We start from the raw sequence: 16,799 nt of genomic DNA on the forward strand, positions 1-16,799 counted from the left end.
CCCGGTACAGGGGTGACACTGAGGGTTGCGATCCGTTGCCAGACACGAAAAAAGACAAAAAGGGAAAAAAAAAAAAAAAAAAAAGATCCCCTTACCGGTCATCTTTTAAAAAAAAAAAGATGGGGAAGATGAGGCCTGGAGAAGGGGGCATAATAGGCCCAAGGTCAGTGGTGGAGCTGGGATGAGACCCCTGCTCCAGGGCTCTGCAGACCTGTGGCACTGTCCCTCCCTGCTGCCCACTGTCCCCATGCCTGCAGGTGGCAGGGCCTCCCACTGTGGACATAATTTGCATACTGGGCTGGGCTGGGGAGCAGTCAACGAGGTTGTTCTGACCCATTAAACCCACAGTACCCCTGGGATGGGGAGTGGAGTGAGGGTCAGGATCCAGTCCTGTTGACTGCATATCCTGCCGGGAAACTGAGGCAGGGGCTCTGAGAGGCTACCTCCCATGTCAGAGGGAGGGCCTCAGGGTCCCTGTGGAGGCCCTGTCTCCTTCTTCCTGTCCCTGAGGAGCAGGCGTAGGATAAGGCAGCTGGGGAGGGAAAAGAGGAGCGGCAATGGGGAGTGGCCATGCCCCCTTGGCTTCCGAGGATGGACTCCCTGGTCTCCCCCAGTGTCTATGGCAACTGGACAGAGTGAATTGAATGGTGGATAAGAGGGAAGCAGTTGCTAGGGGAGACTGTAAACTTCTTTCATCCCTGGCTTGGTATCAGCCTCCTTCCCTTTTGTATTGCAAGTAGAATGGAAAGGCTGTTTTCTTCAGGGCAGTTTGTGGGAGGGGAGAGGTGTGACTGGGAGTGGCCTGGCTCCAGCTGTGAGCGCTGGGGAAGGGTTGTCAGACCCCTCTAAATCACAGAAGCAAACAGCATCTGGTTCACACAGATGTGCAAAGTGCATACAACACAGGCCACAACAGGCCCCACACACAGACACACGGATGTGAGAAACATGCCACACGGAAACATACACCCACCTCACGGACACATTCAGATTCATGGAATGTCACAGCATAACCAGCACCCACAGCCACACACCGCACAGTCCCACACAGGCAGAGACTAGTCACCCAGACAAATAGTCCCACCTCCACAATGTACCCATAGTGCAGGCAACACAACCCATTGTCTCCCATCTCCCAAATGCATGGACAGAAGCAGTACATAACACAACACAGCCACCATCAGTGCCACAAAGGTATGCGTTGTTGTACAAAGCATATAGTTGCTGACACACACACCAGAGACATGTAGAGCCCAGACACACTCCCAGACCTACCCACTTACAGCTGTGCACATGCCTCCCTGACACACAGACATATGCAAACATGTGAACACATGCCCTGAGACACATGGATGGACCCAACACTTGCACTGCAACATAGACCCACAAACACAGACACCACCTCTCCCAGGTTCACGTGAAGGCCTGGACACACCAAATTGTCCGCATGTACCCAGCACCCATGCACGGAGACACACAGTGGCCTGTGTGGAGACAAATGACAAAACACACCCCACTCACACCCAAGGAGGTGCACCCACATTGACGCAAACTCGCACACATTTCAGGGCCACCACCGCCACACAGATGTGGACACTCTGCCCACCACCCTACTTAGGAGGGCTTTGTGTAGACACTTGCCACAGGCCTGCAGCCGCCATCCAGGCAGAAACCCCCTACTTCCACCTCCCCTCAGCACCCTTAGCTTGGGCTCCTCCCAACTCGAGGGGAACCCCCAAGCAGCCACAGCCAGTCGCTTGGTGGAGCCCGAGTGGGTGCCCTGGGGGTGGGGTGGTTAGAGGTGCAGTTGTCCTCAGCTTTGCCAGTGGCTCATGAAGCATCTCCTGGGCATACTGGGTGGATGCGGGCCTGGAGGACAGCTGTCTCCGCTGCTAACCTGGCCTGGACTGGAGATTAGTGGGGGCGAGTAGCTGCCCCTCCTGTTGGCTTCCCTGTGACACCCTGCATGGGTTTGTGTGTGACTGCTCTGCCCAGGCTGTAGCAGGCCAGGTGCTGGGGAGGTGGATGGTGAGCCGGGCTGGGGGGTCATCCCGTTGGTGGTCACGGCCGCCCACAGTGTGTGCTCTCCCTACCCTTCTTAGTCCACTCATCCTCCTCCCTTCCCCCAACAGCTGGACAAGGCTGAGGGGGCCGCTTGGGATCAGCAGGGGCCATGGCTAGTGGGGATGGCTAGAGCTGGCAGGCATCCCGCCTGTGCCCACAGGGGTCCAAGGATGAAGGGGGCTCTCTGGGGGTGGGGGAAGGAGGGCAGCAGCAGAGGCTTCCCATGAGGTAAGGGAGAGGTGGGGACTGAGAGGGCATTAATAAGCAGGTGCTGGATAGGGTGACGTTTGTGTGCACCTCTTACAACTCTTGCTCCTGTGCATATGGGGGTGTGATCTGTGTCACCCTGGGGGTATTTGAGACTGTGTGTGTGGATGCATTATATGTGCATGTCTGTAAGCTCAGATATGCATCTGAGTATTGCTGCCTCAGGGTGACGTTTGTGTGCACCTCTTACAACTCTTGCTCCTGTGCATATGGGGGTGTGATCTGTGTCACCCTGGGGGTATTTGAGACTGTCTGTGTGGATGCATTATATGTGCATGTCTGTAAGCTCAGATATGCATCTGAGTATTGCTGCCTCTGTTTGGAATATGTTCACATGTGCTCATGTTAATTCATGATCTCAAAAAATATTTACTGACTGTGAGCCATGCCACATCACTGTTCTAGGTACTAAGATACAGTGGGGAACAAAAATCCAGGCTTTGCTGTGCTCACGTTGGGGTGGGGTTGGGTTGGGGGCGGGGGCGGGGAGACATAGGCATGTATCTAATAATTATAAACCACAATGGGGCTAAGGGTTCTGGAGGAGGGGCACACAGTGCACTCAGTGCACTGAGGATTAGTGTTTTCTGCCAGGTACATCTTTGTGTTTTGTAGGCACGAACTTGTATCCATGCATTTCCCATCTGTGCATCCATGCATGTCTGGTCTATACGTCCATGCATGGCTGCATTAGCCTGTGCACCCATGCACTGCATCCTGGACTGGTCCACATGTGCCTGCTCCCCCCAGGTACCAGGCTATCAGCCTGCAAGGCATTGTGGGTCTAGGCCCAGCCTGGTGCCTCCTGCAGAGGCCTGTGCCTGCCTTCCCAGGAAGCCCAGGACTCTCACCCAGGGTCTTTCCCTGCAGCTGGAGCAGGCTGTGCGCCTGGAGTCTGGGGAGCTGGAGACACAGGAGCCCAGGGGACTGGTACGGCAGAGTGTGGAGCTGCGCAGGCAGCTGCAGGAGGAGCAGGCCTCCTACCGGCGCAAGCTGCAGGCCTACCAGGAGGGCCAGCAGAGGCAGGCCCAGCTTGTGCAGCGGCTGCAAGCCAAGGTCAGGGCCACCCACTCCCACTCCTGCCCTCCTGTATACTCATTTTGCCATGCCCACACCCCCTGGGGCTCACCATCTGCTCCCCACCCACCCCCAGATCCTCCAGTACAAGAAGAAGTGCTCGGAGCTGGAGCAGCAGCTGCTGGATAGATCCACGGAGCTGGAGCAGCAGCGGCTGAGGGTGGGTGCTAGGGTTGGGCAGGGACACACTCCCCGCCTCACCTACCCAGCCTCATGCTTCTCCCCTCCCACCCAGGACACAGAACACAGCCAAGACCTGGAGAGCGCCCTCCTCCGCCTAGAGGAGGAACAACAGAGGTGAGGGTGCAGTGGGGAAGGTACAACAGGGTGACCCTCCCTGAGCAAGCACCCACTGGTCCCTTTTGCTCTGCCCAGGAGTGCCAGCCTGGTTCAGGTGAATGCTATGCTCCGAGAGCAGCTGGACCAGGCAGGCTCAGCCAACCAGGCTCTGAGCGAGGACATACGAAAGGTGACCAGCGACTGGACACGCAGCCGCAAGGAGCTGGAGCAGCGGGAGGCAGCATGGAGGCGTGAGGAGGAGGTGGGTGGGGGTGCTGGGAGGCCAGCCTGACCCCTGGGGAAAGGCCCTTGTGGAGTGCTGGGCTCGCAAGTCTAGAGAGGGAGCGGCACCGCTGGCCAGGGGAGTTCTTTCGCAGAGGTACCTAGTCGCTGTTGTAATAGCTGGCCTTCACTAGGACATTTGCCAGGAGTGCCTTTTCTTTTATTCCTCATAATTATATGTGATAGGCACTATCATTACCCTCATGTTGTTTATTTATTTATTATTATTATTTTTTTGCCTGCTGGTACAAGGATAGAACCTTGGACCTTGGTCTTAGCCTCACGTTCTAACCAACTGAGCTAACCAGCCCATTATCCTCGTTTTAAAGACAGGTTGAATAACCTGCTCATAGTCATGCAACTGGCAGCTGGGATGCAAACCTAGGTCCCAGCACTTTCTGCCCTTCCTCACCGCCTGTCGCAGCCCTATCGATTGCACAGGCATCAAAACCCAGTTTGCTGTGCAAGAGGGAGCTGTGGAGGCTGGGGAGCATAAGCTCCATGCAGCCCAGAGCCAGCCCCTGGGAAGACGCACTCCCTGGAGCTGGGGGGTGCTGGGGGAGGAAGTGGACAGGCTCTCACTCCTGCCCCTCACGTGGCACCTCTTCCCTCCAGTCCTTCAATGCCTACTTCAGCAATGAGCACAGCCGCCTTCTCCTCCTCTGGAGGCAGGTTGTGGGGGTCCGACGGCTGCTCAGCGAGGTGAAGATGTCCACCGAGAGGTGAGACTTGGCTGGGGGGTGGGGTGTGGCTCGGGGAGACTCTGCAGCAGCTGGAACCAACCCTGCTCTTTAATTCAAACTCAACTCAGTTGAACTTCAGTTCAATTCAACACCTACTGTGTGCCAGGCCCTGGAGACTTATAATAATTAACTATTACCACAATCATGGCAGACATTTGCTAGTAGTTTACTATGAACTAGGCTCTTTGTACATTTTATTTCAATTAATATTCATAGTGTCCCTGTGAGGTAGGAACTGTAATAACCCCCATTTTAAGATGAGGACACTGAGGCTCAGAGAGGTTGAGTGACTTTCTTAAAGTCACACAGTAGTATGTAAGTGGCTAAGTCAGTATTTGAAGCTGCTTTTAATCCACTAGAACATTCAGTTTCTGCTACTAAGGATCTCACAACCTGTAGTCATAAAAAGACATAACTCCCCCAAATTCTAGACTGAAGAAGTCATGGGTCAGTGCCATGAAAGTGGGACAGAGGGTATATCCTGGAGGGTCAGAAAGATGGGAGGGGTGGGAGGTCAGAAAAATGCTTTGTATTTTTTTTCCCTTTTTGTCTTTTTTCGTGACTGGTAAAGGGATCGCAAGCCTCGGCGTTGCGCCCGCACCGCGACCGGCAACGGGATCGCAACCCTCAGTGTCGCGCCCGCACCGCGCTCAGCCAGTGAACAGACGGTCTCTATATGGGATCCGAACCCTCAGCGGGAGCGCCACCACACTCCCAAGCGCCGCACTTGGGATCGCAACCCTCAGTGTCGCGCCCGCACCGCGCTCAGCCAGTGAGCAGACGGTCTCTATATGAGATCCGAACCCTCGGCGGGAGCGCCACCACACTCCCAAGCGCCGCACTCAACCGAGTGCGCCACCGGGCCGGCCCAGAAAAATGCTTTGTAGATGGGGGGGAATTTGCATGGTGCCCAAGGGAAGGGTAGGATTATAACTGGTGGAGCGGGGGTTGTTCCAGATGCAGGGGACAGCATGAGCAGAGGCTTGGAGGTGGGAGAAAACAGCAGGGTTGGGGGGCCGGCCCCGTGGCACACTTGGCAGTGTGGGCGACACAACACCAAGGGTTGCGATCCCCTTACCGGTCACAAAAAAGACAAAAAAAAAAGAAAAAATAGTTTTGGGGCCGGCCCGTGGCTCACTAGGGAGAGTGTGGTGCTGATAACACCAAGTGAAGGGTTAAGATCCCCTTACTGGTCATCTTTAAAAAAGAAAACGGCAGAGTTGGAGTCAAGAGCAAGTGAAGAGAAAAGAGAGTCCGCCTAGGCAGGCGAGCTTGGTCCTGCGTGATCTTGGAGCAGAAGCTTGCTGTGACTAGCGTGGACAATCAGCCCCACAGTGGGACAGATTAGGCTGCCGGGGAGAGCCCTGAGGAAGGAGGCCAATGTGTTTCCTTTTTACATTAAAAGTTTTTAATTAATAATCCTTTTTTTTTTTCACTGACCGGTAAGGGATTGCAACCCTCGGTGTTGCGCCTGTGCCACGCTCAGTCAGTGAGCAGGAACCAGTCACCACATGGGATCCGAACCCTCGGCGGGAGCGCTGCCTCACTCCCAAGCGGCGTACTCTCCAGTGCACCACCGGGCCGGCCCTAATAATCCTTTCTTAAAAATCAAATAGTGTAGGCCGGCCCGTGGCTCACTCGGTAGAGTGCGGTGCTGATAACACCAAGGCCACGGGTTCGGATCCCATATAGGGATGGCCGGTTTGCTCACTGGCTGAGCGTGGTGCTGACAACACCAAGCCAAGGGTTGAGATCCCCTTACCGGTCATCTTTTTTAAAAAAAAAAAAAAAAATCAAATAGTGTCCACATTTTTTAGTTGACTCATAAATGTCACAGATAATCTTGCTTCACTTTTTGTCTTTATAATTTGTTTGAATCACGATCCAAAGACAGTCACAAAATGTGATTGGTTGCTTTATCTTTTAAGTCTCTTTTAATTTATTTGTTCAGAAAACTGAGACAGTTGTCCCTAGATAATCCCATAGTCTGGATTTTGTTGGTTGCAATCATGTGGTGTCATTTAACATGTTCCTGTGTCCCCTGTGTTTCCTGTAACTTGATGTTGGATCCGAAGCTAGATCAGATTCAGTTTCGGTTGTGGTTTGTTTTTTGTTTTCTTGGCAAGACTCTATAAGTGGACTGTGTTTTTCCAACAGGAGGCCCCTTATGCCTGGGTGTCTCTCTTGTTGTGACCTTGGCTCAATGCCAGGATCTGAGTATTCATCAGAGGTTGCAAAGTTGTGATATTCTCATCTGTCACTCCTTCATGTATTAACCGGAATCCTATGATGAGGCATGTCCCCTCCCTGCTGCTGGATACCTGCTGGTACAGTTCTTTCAAGAAAGGAAAAGAAGGGCTGGCCAGTTAGCTCAGTTGCTTAGAGCACTGTATTATAACACCGAGATCAAGGGTTCAGATCCCTGTACTGGCCAGCTGCCAAAAAAAAAAAAAAACAGAGAGAGAGAGAAAGGGAAGGATTTCAAGGTTCACATTTCAAAAGGATGTACAGTAAAAAAATCTTCCTCCCGCCTCTGGCTGCAGACACTCCCCTCCCCTCCTTGGAGGCAAGCAGCATTTATCAGCTTCCTAAGTGACCTACCAGGGTTATTTTGCAAACACAGCAGATTACACACACACACCTTTTTGGTATATTCTCTTGGTAGAATTTCATCTTTGCAGTTCTTGAAGATGCTTTCTTCACCTAATAGTTTTTTGTTTTGTTTTGTTTTAAAGATGACCGGTAAGGGGATCTTAACCCTTGTCTTGGTGTTGTCAGCACCACACTCACCCAAGTGAGCTAACCAGCCATCCCTATAAGGGATCCGAACTTGTGGCCTTGGTGTTATCAGCACCACACTCTCCCAAGTGTGGCCGGCCCTCACCTAATAGTTATAACTGGGAGTTGCCCCTATATCAGACTATGAAGAACCTCTCTATTGGTTTTTCTCTGTCACAGAGTATCCCATTGAATGGATGTACCATAATTTATTTAATAGCAGTCCCCTTTTGATGGACATTTAGGTTTTTTACATGGGCCATGCCGCAGTGAATCACCTTGTACACAGGTCATTTCACTTGTGTTAAGGTATATCTGTAGGTTATATTCTTAAACGTGGAGTTGGTAGGGCAAAGGGCCTATCCATTCATAATTTTCAGAACTCTTCCTAATTGCCCTCCATGGTGGTTGTATCCACTTACCTTCCCATCAGTCATGTAGGCGAGGGCCTATTACCCATAGCCTCACCCACGCTGTGCATTATGTAACTTTTTTTTTTCCCAATCTGATAGTGACAAATGGCATCCCAGTGTAGTTTTAATTTGAGTTGCAAGCCCACCTCCTGCATCCTATCCCATCCAGTGTTCTCTTCCCCAGGGACCTGCTGCAGCTAGGAGGGGAGTTGGCCCGGACATCACGGGCTGTCCAGGAGGCGGGCCTGGGGCTGAGTGCAGGCCTGCGGCTGGCAGAGAGCCGGGCTGAGGCAGCCCTGGAGAAGCAGGCACTTCTGCAGGCCCAGCTGGAGGAGCAGCTGCGGGACAAGGTGCTCCGTGAGAAGGACCTGACCCAGCTGCAGGTGCAAAGTGACCTAGACAAGGCTGACCTCAGTGCCAGGTGGGTGCCTGATGGGCACTATATGAGGCAGGCTTCCCTGCCGGGGGTGCACCTGGAGACTCAGGGAGGAGGGAGTGTCTTCACCAGGATGAGTTCAGCCAGTCTTCTCAGGCATCCTGTTTGGCAGAGGTGGAGACTGAGGTGTACAGGACTCTTGCCCAGGGCACAACACGAGTGGGTCAACCTCCAATGACAGAACTGTGCTCTTAACTCCTGCCACCTGGACAAGTCCCAAAGTGCTCTCCCCTGAGATAAAACTGGTGGTAACCTCATTCCCATTTTACAGATGAGAAGCCTGAGGCCCAGAGAGGAGAAGCGACTTGCCCAAGGTCACACAGCTAGGGAGGTGGATCCTAGGGTCACTGCCTCAGGTTTGAGGAAGCATGAGGGACACAAAAGCTGGTGGATTTAAGGAGAAGCTGGGGTGGGTCCTCCATTTACCTCTGTTGCTCCCTCATCTCCAGGGTGACAGAGCTGGCCCTGGCAGTAGAACGTCTTCAGAACCAGAATCTGGAGAAGGATCAGGTCAACAAGGCCCTCACTGAGAAGCTTGAGGCCCTGGTGAGATGCAGCTCCCCCTGAGATGTGGCATGGTGGGATGGGGGACCAACCAGATCCATGGACACAGGCCTTGGGCTGGGCTGCTTGGGCCACCCTGAGCATCCCATTCAAACTCAGTTTTGCCCCTTATAGTGTGTGCCAGGCTTAGTGGTAAGCACATTCACCCTCTTTATCCCATTTCATTCTCCCAGTAGCCCTATAGCACAATTCCCATTTTACAGATGAGGAAACCAAGACCTAAGAGGGGAAATTCTTGTCCAGTGTCTCAGAGCCAGTAAGCAGGGCAGTCAGGACTTGAACTCTGGCCTGTGTTCTCCTGGCCCAGGGTTCTTCCTCTGGGAACTCAGCTACTTCCCCACCAATGGGACTGTCCTCAAGGGAATTGCCTGGGTTGGTCACCCTTCTGTGTGGGGCCCGACCTAGGTTCTACGTCCAGCTCTTCTCCAATAGTCTGTGTGATCTGGGACAGGATACTGTGCTTTGTCTGTTCGGTGAGGGCATTGGGGCTGCTGTGGGATCTACCAGTGGCTGGCCTATGGCAACGGCCTTAGAGGCCACCTAGTCAGTAGTGGACCAGGGAGGGATGGTTTCAGACTACGGCAGAGCCCCTGACCACCCTTTCTTTGTCTCCCTAACCTCACTCCAGGAATCCCTGCGGCTACAGGAGCAGGCGGCCCTGGAGACAGAGGACGGAGAGGGGCTGCAGCAGACCCTGAGGGACCTGGCACAGGTGCGAGGTGGGAGGGAGCCCAGAGAGGCCAGAGGGGTGGGAATCCTAGGCCAACCGTCAGGCGCTCTGGTAGCCTTGGGCTGAATGGCAAGGGGTGGGGGCCTGGGACCCAGGCTGCTGTTCTACACCCGTGCAAGCTCACCGTCCTCTGCCCTGGGGGAGCCCCCAAGTTTCAAAGGGGAGGCACACGGCACTTTCCATGCCCATCTTTGAGAAATGCTGAATGATGTCTTCACAGTGACTGAGAGGCCTTATGGACGAGCTGAGGGCAGTGAGCTGGTGGAGGAGGTGGAATCAGGAAGGCTTCCTGTAGGGGGGGGAGCTTCCAATGTGCGTTTGGGACGAAGCGGCTTCACAGCCTCGCCTGGGCTTCTTTGCCCAGCTAACCCCGCGGCTGTCCACCTCCTTCTGGCCCCCTACCCCACCCTCAGGCCGTCCTGTCGGACGTGGAGAGCGGTGTCCAGCTCAGTGGCTCCGAGCGCACGGCGGACACGTCGGACTGCAGCCTGCGGGGACTGTCTGGCCCGCGGACCCCGTCTCCGCCGCGGCGCTCCTCCCCCGCCCGCGGCCGTTCCCCGCGCCGAGGCCCTTCCCCGGCCTGCCCTGACCCCTCCACGCTTCACAGTGACTGAGAGGCCTTATGGACGAGCTGAGGGCAGTGAGCTGGTGGAGGAGGTGGAATCAGGAAGGCTTCCTGTAGGGGGTGGAGCTTCCAATGTGCGTTTGGGACGAAGCGGCTTCACAGCCTCGCCTGGGCTTCTTTGCCCAGCTAACCCCGCGGCTGTCCACCTCCTTCTGGCCCCCTACCCCACCCTCAGGCCGTCCTGTCGGACGTGGAGAGCGGTGTCCAGCTCAGCGGCTCCGAGCGCACGGCGGACACGTCGGACTGCAGCCTGCGGGGACTGTCTGGCCCGCGGACCCCGTCTCCGCCGCGGCGCTCCTCCCCCGCCCGCGGCCGTTCCCCGCGCCGAGGCCCTTCCCCGGCCTGCTCTGACCCCTCCACGCTCGCGCTGATCCAGTCCGCCCTGCACAAGCGCCAGCTGCAGGTCCAGGTAGCAACCGGCCTGAGCGTTCTGGGCAGGGGCTTGGGCACCCCGGGGGCGGGGCCAGGATCCTGGGAGAAGAAGCCTGAGCATCCCGGGATGGAAAGAACCGGAGGAAAAGTGGCCGAGGGTGTTAAGACCCGAGGAGACGGCCGAAAGCTCTGGGGCAGAATCTGAGCCCAGAATGGGTAGTGCTTGGGTGGCTGGTGGTGGAGCCTGGGAACAGAGGAGGCTGCTGTGGAGTTAGACTCCTGGGAGAAAGGGAGATGAGGACCCTGGTCATACAGAGCCAGGACTGTGGGGCGAAGTCTAGAACAAGGGATCAGAGCCTAGGATGGGAAGAGCTTGGGAAGTAGGGACGGGGGGGCGTCAGAGTGACACTGGAGGAGAGGGTCTCCCGGGGGCTGACGGTTGGCTTCAACACCCCCCCACACACACACCAGGTTCTTGACTCCGCCACAGGAAAGCATTCAAGAGCAGAGTCACAGTAGAAAGTGAAACAGGTTTAATGTAAGGAATAAGAAATACAGACGTCACAGGGAAAGTGCGGCCTGGCTCCAGAGACTGAGCAGCAGCTGCACCAAGTTTAACACAAAAGCAAGAAATACACACTTTACAAAGGGCAACTGGTTCTAGAATGAACAGCAGCCTGCTAAAGGCAAGTTTAACACAAAAAATAAGAAATACACACCTCACAGACAAAGTGCGGCCTGGCTGCAGAGAGAGTGAGCGACAGCCCCGCTTCCTTCCCGGATTCTCCTTCTATAGTCCCGCTGTCTGTGTACGCACTCACGCCAGCTCAGGAATACTCAGCTAGCGGGGTTGATCCCAGTCATGTAACCCAGTCTTGCACATGCTCAGTTGGTCTCTTTGGAGCATGCTCATTGGTCAAATTCCCTCACATGCGCCAAATACACTTGGAATATTCTAGGTGCTCTTTAGACCCACTGGAGGTCATTGAGGGGTAAACTATTTACTGAGCATGCTTGGCCACCGAGATTACACAAGTCTGCCTCCTGTGGTCTCAGTGCTACAGGCCACTGTAGCTTAGGACTGGCAGGTGGGGCGTGAGTTCTAGGGGAGTGGTTTGAGACCCAGGGGAGTGGTCTGGAGCCGGATCCCAGGGGGACTAAGCACTTCCTTTCCCAAGAGGGTGGAGCCAGGATGCCAGGGGGAGGAGTCTGGGAGGCCTGGGGTGGAGTCCGAACCTAAGAGAGGAAGGAGTATGCTTGGGGGTTTGTGTAGCTTCAGGGGGGCCAAGACAGGCGTGTCTGGGAGCCCAGGGAGCTGAAGGCTCAGAAGGGTGGTGAGAGCACAGAGAAGGGGTGTAGAAACCTAGTCTTGGGGGCTCAGGGCCGCTCTCCTTCCCCACGCGGGCCCAGGCCCAGGCCCAGTGTAGGCTGGTGTACATTCCCAGAACCAGCAGAGAGTGGGTGGGCTCTGGGAGCCTCCTGAGCTCCCAGACTCTGTGGTCTCCATGCCCCAGGACATGCGTGGGCGCTATGAGGCCAGCCAGGACCTGCTGGGCACCCTGCGAAAGCAGCTTAGTGACAGCGAGGGTGAACGCCGTGCCCTGGAGGAGCAGCTACAGCGCCTGCGAGACAAGACCGACGAGGCTGCCCAGGCCCACGAGGACGCCCAGCGCGAGGCCCAGCGCCTGCGAAGCGCCATTGACCTCTTGAGCAGGTGCCCGGGAGGTCGGAGGTGGGGGGCCGAGAATAAATCAGTGTCTGGACTTAACGCCAGCCCAAGCCTTACGGATGCGGCTCTGCACTAATATGGTCACCACCAGCTATGTGTGTCTATTAAAATTTAAATTAATTAAAATGTTTAAAAAGTAAAAATTCAGTTCCTCACTTGCACTAGCCACATTTCAACTCAACAGCTATACGTGGCTGTAGAACATTTCTGTCATCTCAGAGAGTTCTATAGACAGCACTATTCTAGACTGTATTTCTTGGAGATTTTTAAGACACCTCTTAGCTGCCTGGTTGTTTTTTTCTCTTCATAAATGTGACTGTATAACAAAAAGTTTGAAAAACGGAGGGGAAATAAAAAGGCGGGGAGGGAGGAGGCAGCACCTGGGACCCCCTCCCAGCCTCACCTGCCCACCCTAACCCCTGTCCGGAGCCGGCTTTGCTTTCCGATGTGTTTCCCACACGCCTGCTGCGTGCCAGGCTCTGCCAAGTGCTTTACTCGCATTATCTCAATTAGTCTTCCCTCTAAACTCATGCCATTTGGAACTATTATTGTCCTAAGGTTGAGCGATGGGCCCAAACTCAGGCAGTGAGTGTGGCGGGGCGGGAACTGGAATTCAGGTCCACCTGATAGCAAACCCGCGCTTTCCCTGCCTGGGAAGTAGAAGGGCTTTTTAAGTCGTGTTCACAGCCCACATCCCATTTTGCATTCTGCTATTTTTACCTAATATCACATCGTAAGGCCCTGCCCCCTCTGCCAGGCTTCCTATCTAGTATATTTAGGGGTTGCCACTTCAAGTGAAGAGGCGGGCACTGGAAGATATGACAGCAATCAGCAGTAAGCCTGAACCAGAGACCCTGGCTGGCTTGGAAGGAACTGTTACAGAGACACCCCACCTCCACTGCTTGACACTGCTGGAGGTGGGGAAAATGGCAGGTGTCCGCAAGTCTTTGGGGTTCCCAGGTGCTGCCTCCTCCCTCCCCTGCCATGGCTATCATGTGTTGCTGACCCATGACAGGAGCTGTGGGACCTGGACAGACCTAGCTCTACTGGCTTTCCCAGAATCGAGGGGCAGAGGGTATTGCAGGGGGCATTTCCTAGTCACATGGACTAGCAGAGCTGGCAGCAAAATTTCCTGAGTGTCCCAGGAGCATAGTCCTGGCCTCCTGTACCTGTAGGGGCTTGGAGATAATGCCAGCGCCTCCATCCTTTGCACTGGGCCTCTGAGTGGGTGGGCTGGGGAGAAGGCAACCTGGGTCTCCTCTGCCTGGAGGTGTGAGTGAAGCGAGTCCACCACGGGCAGGGCCAAAGCAGGCTTCCCGGAGGGAAGTGCCCACTCCCACCCAGCATCCTGCTGACTGCAGGTGGAGGATAGGAGGGGGCGGCACACGGCTAGCACAGCTGTCTTCCCTGCTGAGAGCAGTCCAGCACCTCTCTCTGCTCTCCCTCCCCTTGTCCCACAGGGAGAAGGACAGCCTGGCCCACAGCCTGCAGGTGGCCCAGCAGCAGGCCGAGGAGCTACAGCAGGAGCGGGAGAAGCTGCAGGCCAGCCAGGAGGAGCTGCGGCGCCAGCGGGACCGGCTGGAGGAAGAGCAGGAGGACACGGCGCAGGATGGCGCACGGGCACGCAGGGAGCTGGAGCGCAGGTGAGCAGCTTCTCACCTTCCTGCCAGGGTGCTTCAAATGTGCCTCGGGGCTCCCGACAGCGTTTCTGGGGGCTAGGGAGCACCCACTGTGTCCCATGGCACCCCTCTGATATAGGATCTTCTAACCAGCCCCATTTCAGGAAATTGAATCTCGGAGAGGTATATAGTCACTTATTTGGGATCAGCCAACTGGTAGGAGGTGGAGCTTGGCTGATAAAAACAACAGTAATTAAAATAACAGTAGTTAGGAGCTGGCAGGTCAGCTGAGTTGGTTAGAGCACAGTGTCATAACACCGAGGTCAAAGGTTTGGATTCCTGTACTGGCCAACCACCAAAAAAAAAAGTAGCAAAATTAGTACTAATATTACTAAGTGCCAGACACCATTTTAAGCCCCTAGATTCTTTCACTTAACTCTCATGATAACCCTGTGATGTAGAAGTTATTATTATCTCCATTTAATGGATGGTGAAACTGAGGCATAGAGAGGTCATGTAACTTGCCCCAGGTCACACAGCTAGTTAGTGGAAGAGCCAGGATTTGAACCCAGGCATTCTGCCTTCAGAGTTAACCTGTTAACCACTGCACTGTCCACCTCTCTGAGACATAAGGGATGGTGTTGTTTAGTACATCATGGTAGTGGGTATTATTCTTGTTTCTAAAGGCCCTTGGGAGATGTGTCAGGCTGTTGTAAGCACTTCATGTAAGTACATATATCTTTATAACAACTTCACAAGGCCAGTGTTACCTCATTATGCAGATTTGAAAACTGAGGCCCAGAGTCACAGAGTTAAAAGGCAGTGGATTTGGTTGTCTTTGTGGTTGAGGTTCTTGCCCCCAGGCTCCTACCTCGGGGCCCCCCTCCCGCCCAGCATCCTGCTGACTGCAGGAGGCTCAGGGCAGGGAAGTGACATGAGGCACCTGCCTGCCCTCTGTCCCACAGCCATAGACAGCTAGAGCAGCTGGAAGAGAAGCGGTCAGGGCTGGCAAAGGAGCTGGTGGAAGTGAGAGAGGCACTGAGCTGTGCCACGCTGCATCGGGACATGCTGCAGGCCGAGAAGGCTGAGGTGGCAGAGGCACTGACCAAGGTGGGTCCCTGTATGCCACACAATCACAAACCTCCCTCTGACCCTAGGTCCCACACCTTCTCATTCTGGCACAGACTGATCCCTATTTCAGTCTGACCTCTGATGGACATGGGCTGAACTTTGACCTAGGCCGCAAACTGACCTCTGATCCCAGCCATAAGCATATTGACCTCGATTAGTGGCCATATCGCTCCTTTTCCAGCTGCTTCTGGGGGTAGTGCCTATAGCTCAGGGCATCCAATCTCATCTCTGGACACAGGTCTAGGAGTCTGGGAGAGTTGGGACCACAGTCTGGAGAGTCCTAGGCGGGTACCTGCCCCACTCCCTGCAGCCTGGGCCCTAAGCAATATCACCCCTAGACCCTACTGGGGGAGCAGGTGTGGGACCCTCTGCCCTCTGGCCTTGCCCTGCAGCATGAGCTGGGTTCATGGGTTCTTGCACAGCTCTGTGATGTGTGGCTTCTTTTAAATAGCATCATAAACATCAGGTATGTTTTCGCCTATAGCGATTTTTCTTCTGTCTCATGTTGTGTGTCCCTCGTCGTCTCCCCTACCCCATCTCCGAGGGTCTATCTCTCATGTCTCTTCCTGTGTCTCTCCATCCCCACCCTCCTGCCGCTTCCCATCTCGCCCCACCTTTCCCTGACGCCCTGGTCCTGACCTTGCAGGCTGAGGCCAGCCGTGTGGAGCTTGAGCTCTCCACCACCAAGCTGAGGGTAGAGGAAGCCTCTCTGCGGGACTCCTTGTCCAAGCTGAGCGCCCTCAACGAGAGCCTCGCTCAGGACAAGCTGGGGCTGAACTGCCTTGTTGCCCAGGTAAGCCACCTGCTAGCAGGTCACCTGCCTAGCCCACCTGTCCTCCCCTCTCAGCGAGACCCCACTGAGGCGCCCCAGGCCCAGCCTCTGCTCACACCCCCGACACCCTGTGCCTATCTGTCTTGGTCCCTGCCTCTCTGTCTCTGTCATTCTCTGTCTCTGACTCCGTTTGTCTGTCTGTCTTCTCTCTCATGGTATCAGAGAAAAGAAGCTCCGTGGACCTTCCTTTGTGCTCTTCCTTCCTCCATGTCCACACACCCAAGGGCAGTGCCCCTGACCCCCCAGGGAGCCTCCCTGGGCTGGCTATGATGGGTGGGAGGGTGGAGGAGGCATCCCTGACCCTGCTCACTCAGCCCCACCTCTGCCTGGACCCCACAGCTGGAGGAGGAAAAGGCAGCCCTGCTGGGCCGGCAGCGACAGGCGGAGCAGGAGGCCACCTTGGCGCTGGAGGAGCAGGAGCGACTGGCGCAGCTGCGGCTGGAGCAGGAGGTGGAGCGGCAGGGTCTGGAGGGCTCCCTGCGGGCAGCAGAGCAGGCCCGGGAGGCTCTGGAGCAGCAGCTTCCCACTCTGCGCCAAGAACGCAGCCAGCTTCAGGAGCAGCTTGCCCAGGTGGGCTGAGTGTAGGTGTGGGGGGTGGGGAGCAGGTGGGGAGTGGCCCAGGCTCCCAGCCTCTTGCATCTTGTCCTGGGGTCAGTCACAGGCTGCTTGTAGGCTTAAATTCAGTCCCATCTCTGCTAGCTGGGGACCTCAGACAAGCTACCCAACCTCCCCATGCCTTAGTCACCCCATCTATAACATGAGGCTGAGAGTTATCACAAAGGGTTATTCTAATGAATATGTGAGAAAATCTGTGTAAGCACTTAGAAGAGGATGATCTGGCACTGAGTCACCACTCAG

General features: G+C 55.2%; 1 protein-coding gene across 1 annotated transcript in view; it reads left to right on the forward strand.

The window, feature by feature from the left end:
- The window catches only part of CROCC (ciliary rootlet coiled-coil, rootletin), a 42,742-nt gene that overhangs the window by 5,901 nt on the left and 20,042 nt on the right, over window positions 1–16,799 (forward strand). Inside the window, exons 4-17 of the mRNA XM_008582901.1 lie at window positions 3,202–3,387; window positions 3,485–3,568; window positions 3,644–3,705; window positions 3,784–3,949; window positions 4,585–4,691; window positions 8,088–8,324; window positions 8,789–8,885; window positions 9,532–9,615; window positions 10,434–10,667; window positions 12,145–12,344; window positions 13,820–14,002; window positions 14,944–15,088; window positions 15,756–15,902; window positions 16,281–16,511. Coding sequence (XP_008581123.1) covers window positions 3,202–3,387; window positions 3,485–3,568; window positions 3,644–3,705; window positions 3,784–3,949; window positions 4,585–4,691; window positions 8,088–8,324; window positions 8,789–8,885; window positions 9,532–9,615; window positions 10,434–10,667; window positions 12,145–12,344; window positions 13,820–14,002; window positions 14,944–15,088; window positions 15,756–15,902; window positions 16,281–16,511 — 2,163 coding nt within the window. The remainder of the gene's footprint in view (window positions 1–3,201; window positions 3,388–3,484; window positions 3,569–3,643; window positions 3,706–3,783; window positions 3,950–4,584; window positions 4,692–8,087; window positions 8,325–8,788; window positions 8,886–9,531; window positions 9,616–10,433; window positions 10,668–12,144; window positions 12,345–13,819; window positions 14,003–14,943; window positions 15,089–15,755; window positions 15,903–16,280; window positions 16,512–16,799) is intronic.

This window comes from Galeopterus variegatus, unplaced genomic scaffold (genome assembly GCF_000696425.1).
Source record: "Galeopterus variegatus unplaced genomic scaffold, G_variegatus-3.0.2 Scaffold2757, whole genome shotgun sequence".
NCBI lineage: Eukaryota > Metazoa > Chordata > Mammalia > Dermoptera > Cynocephalidae > Galeopterus > Galeopterus variegatus.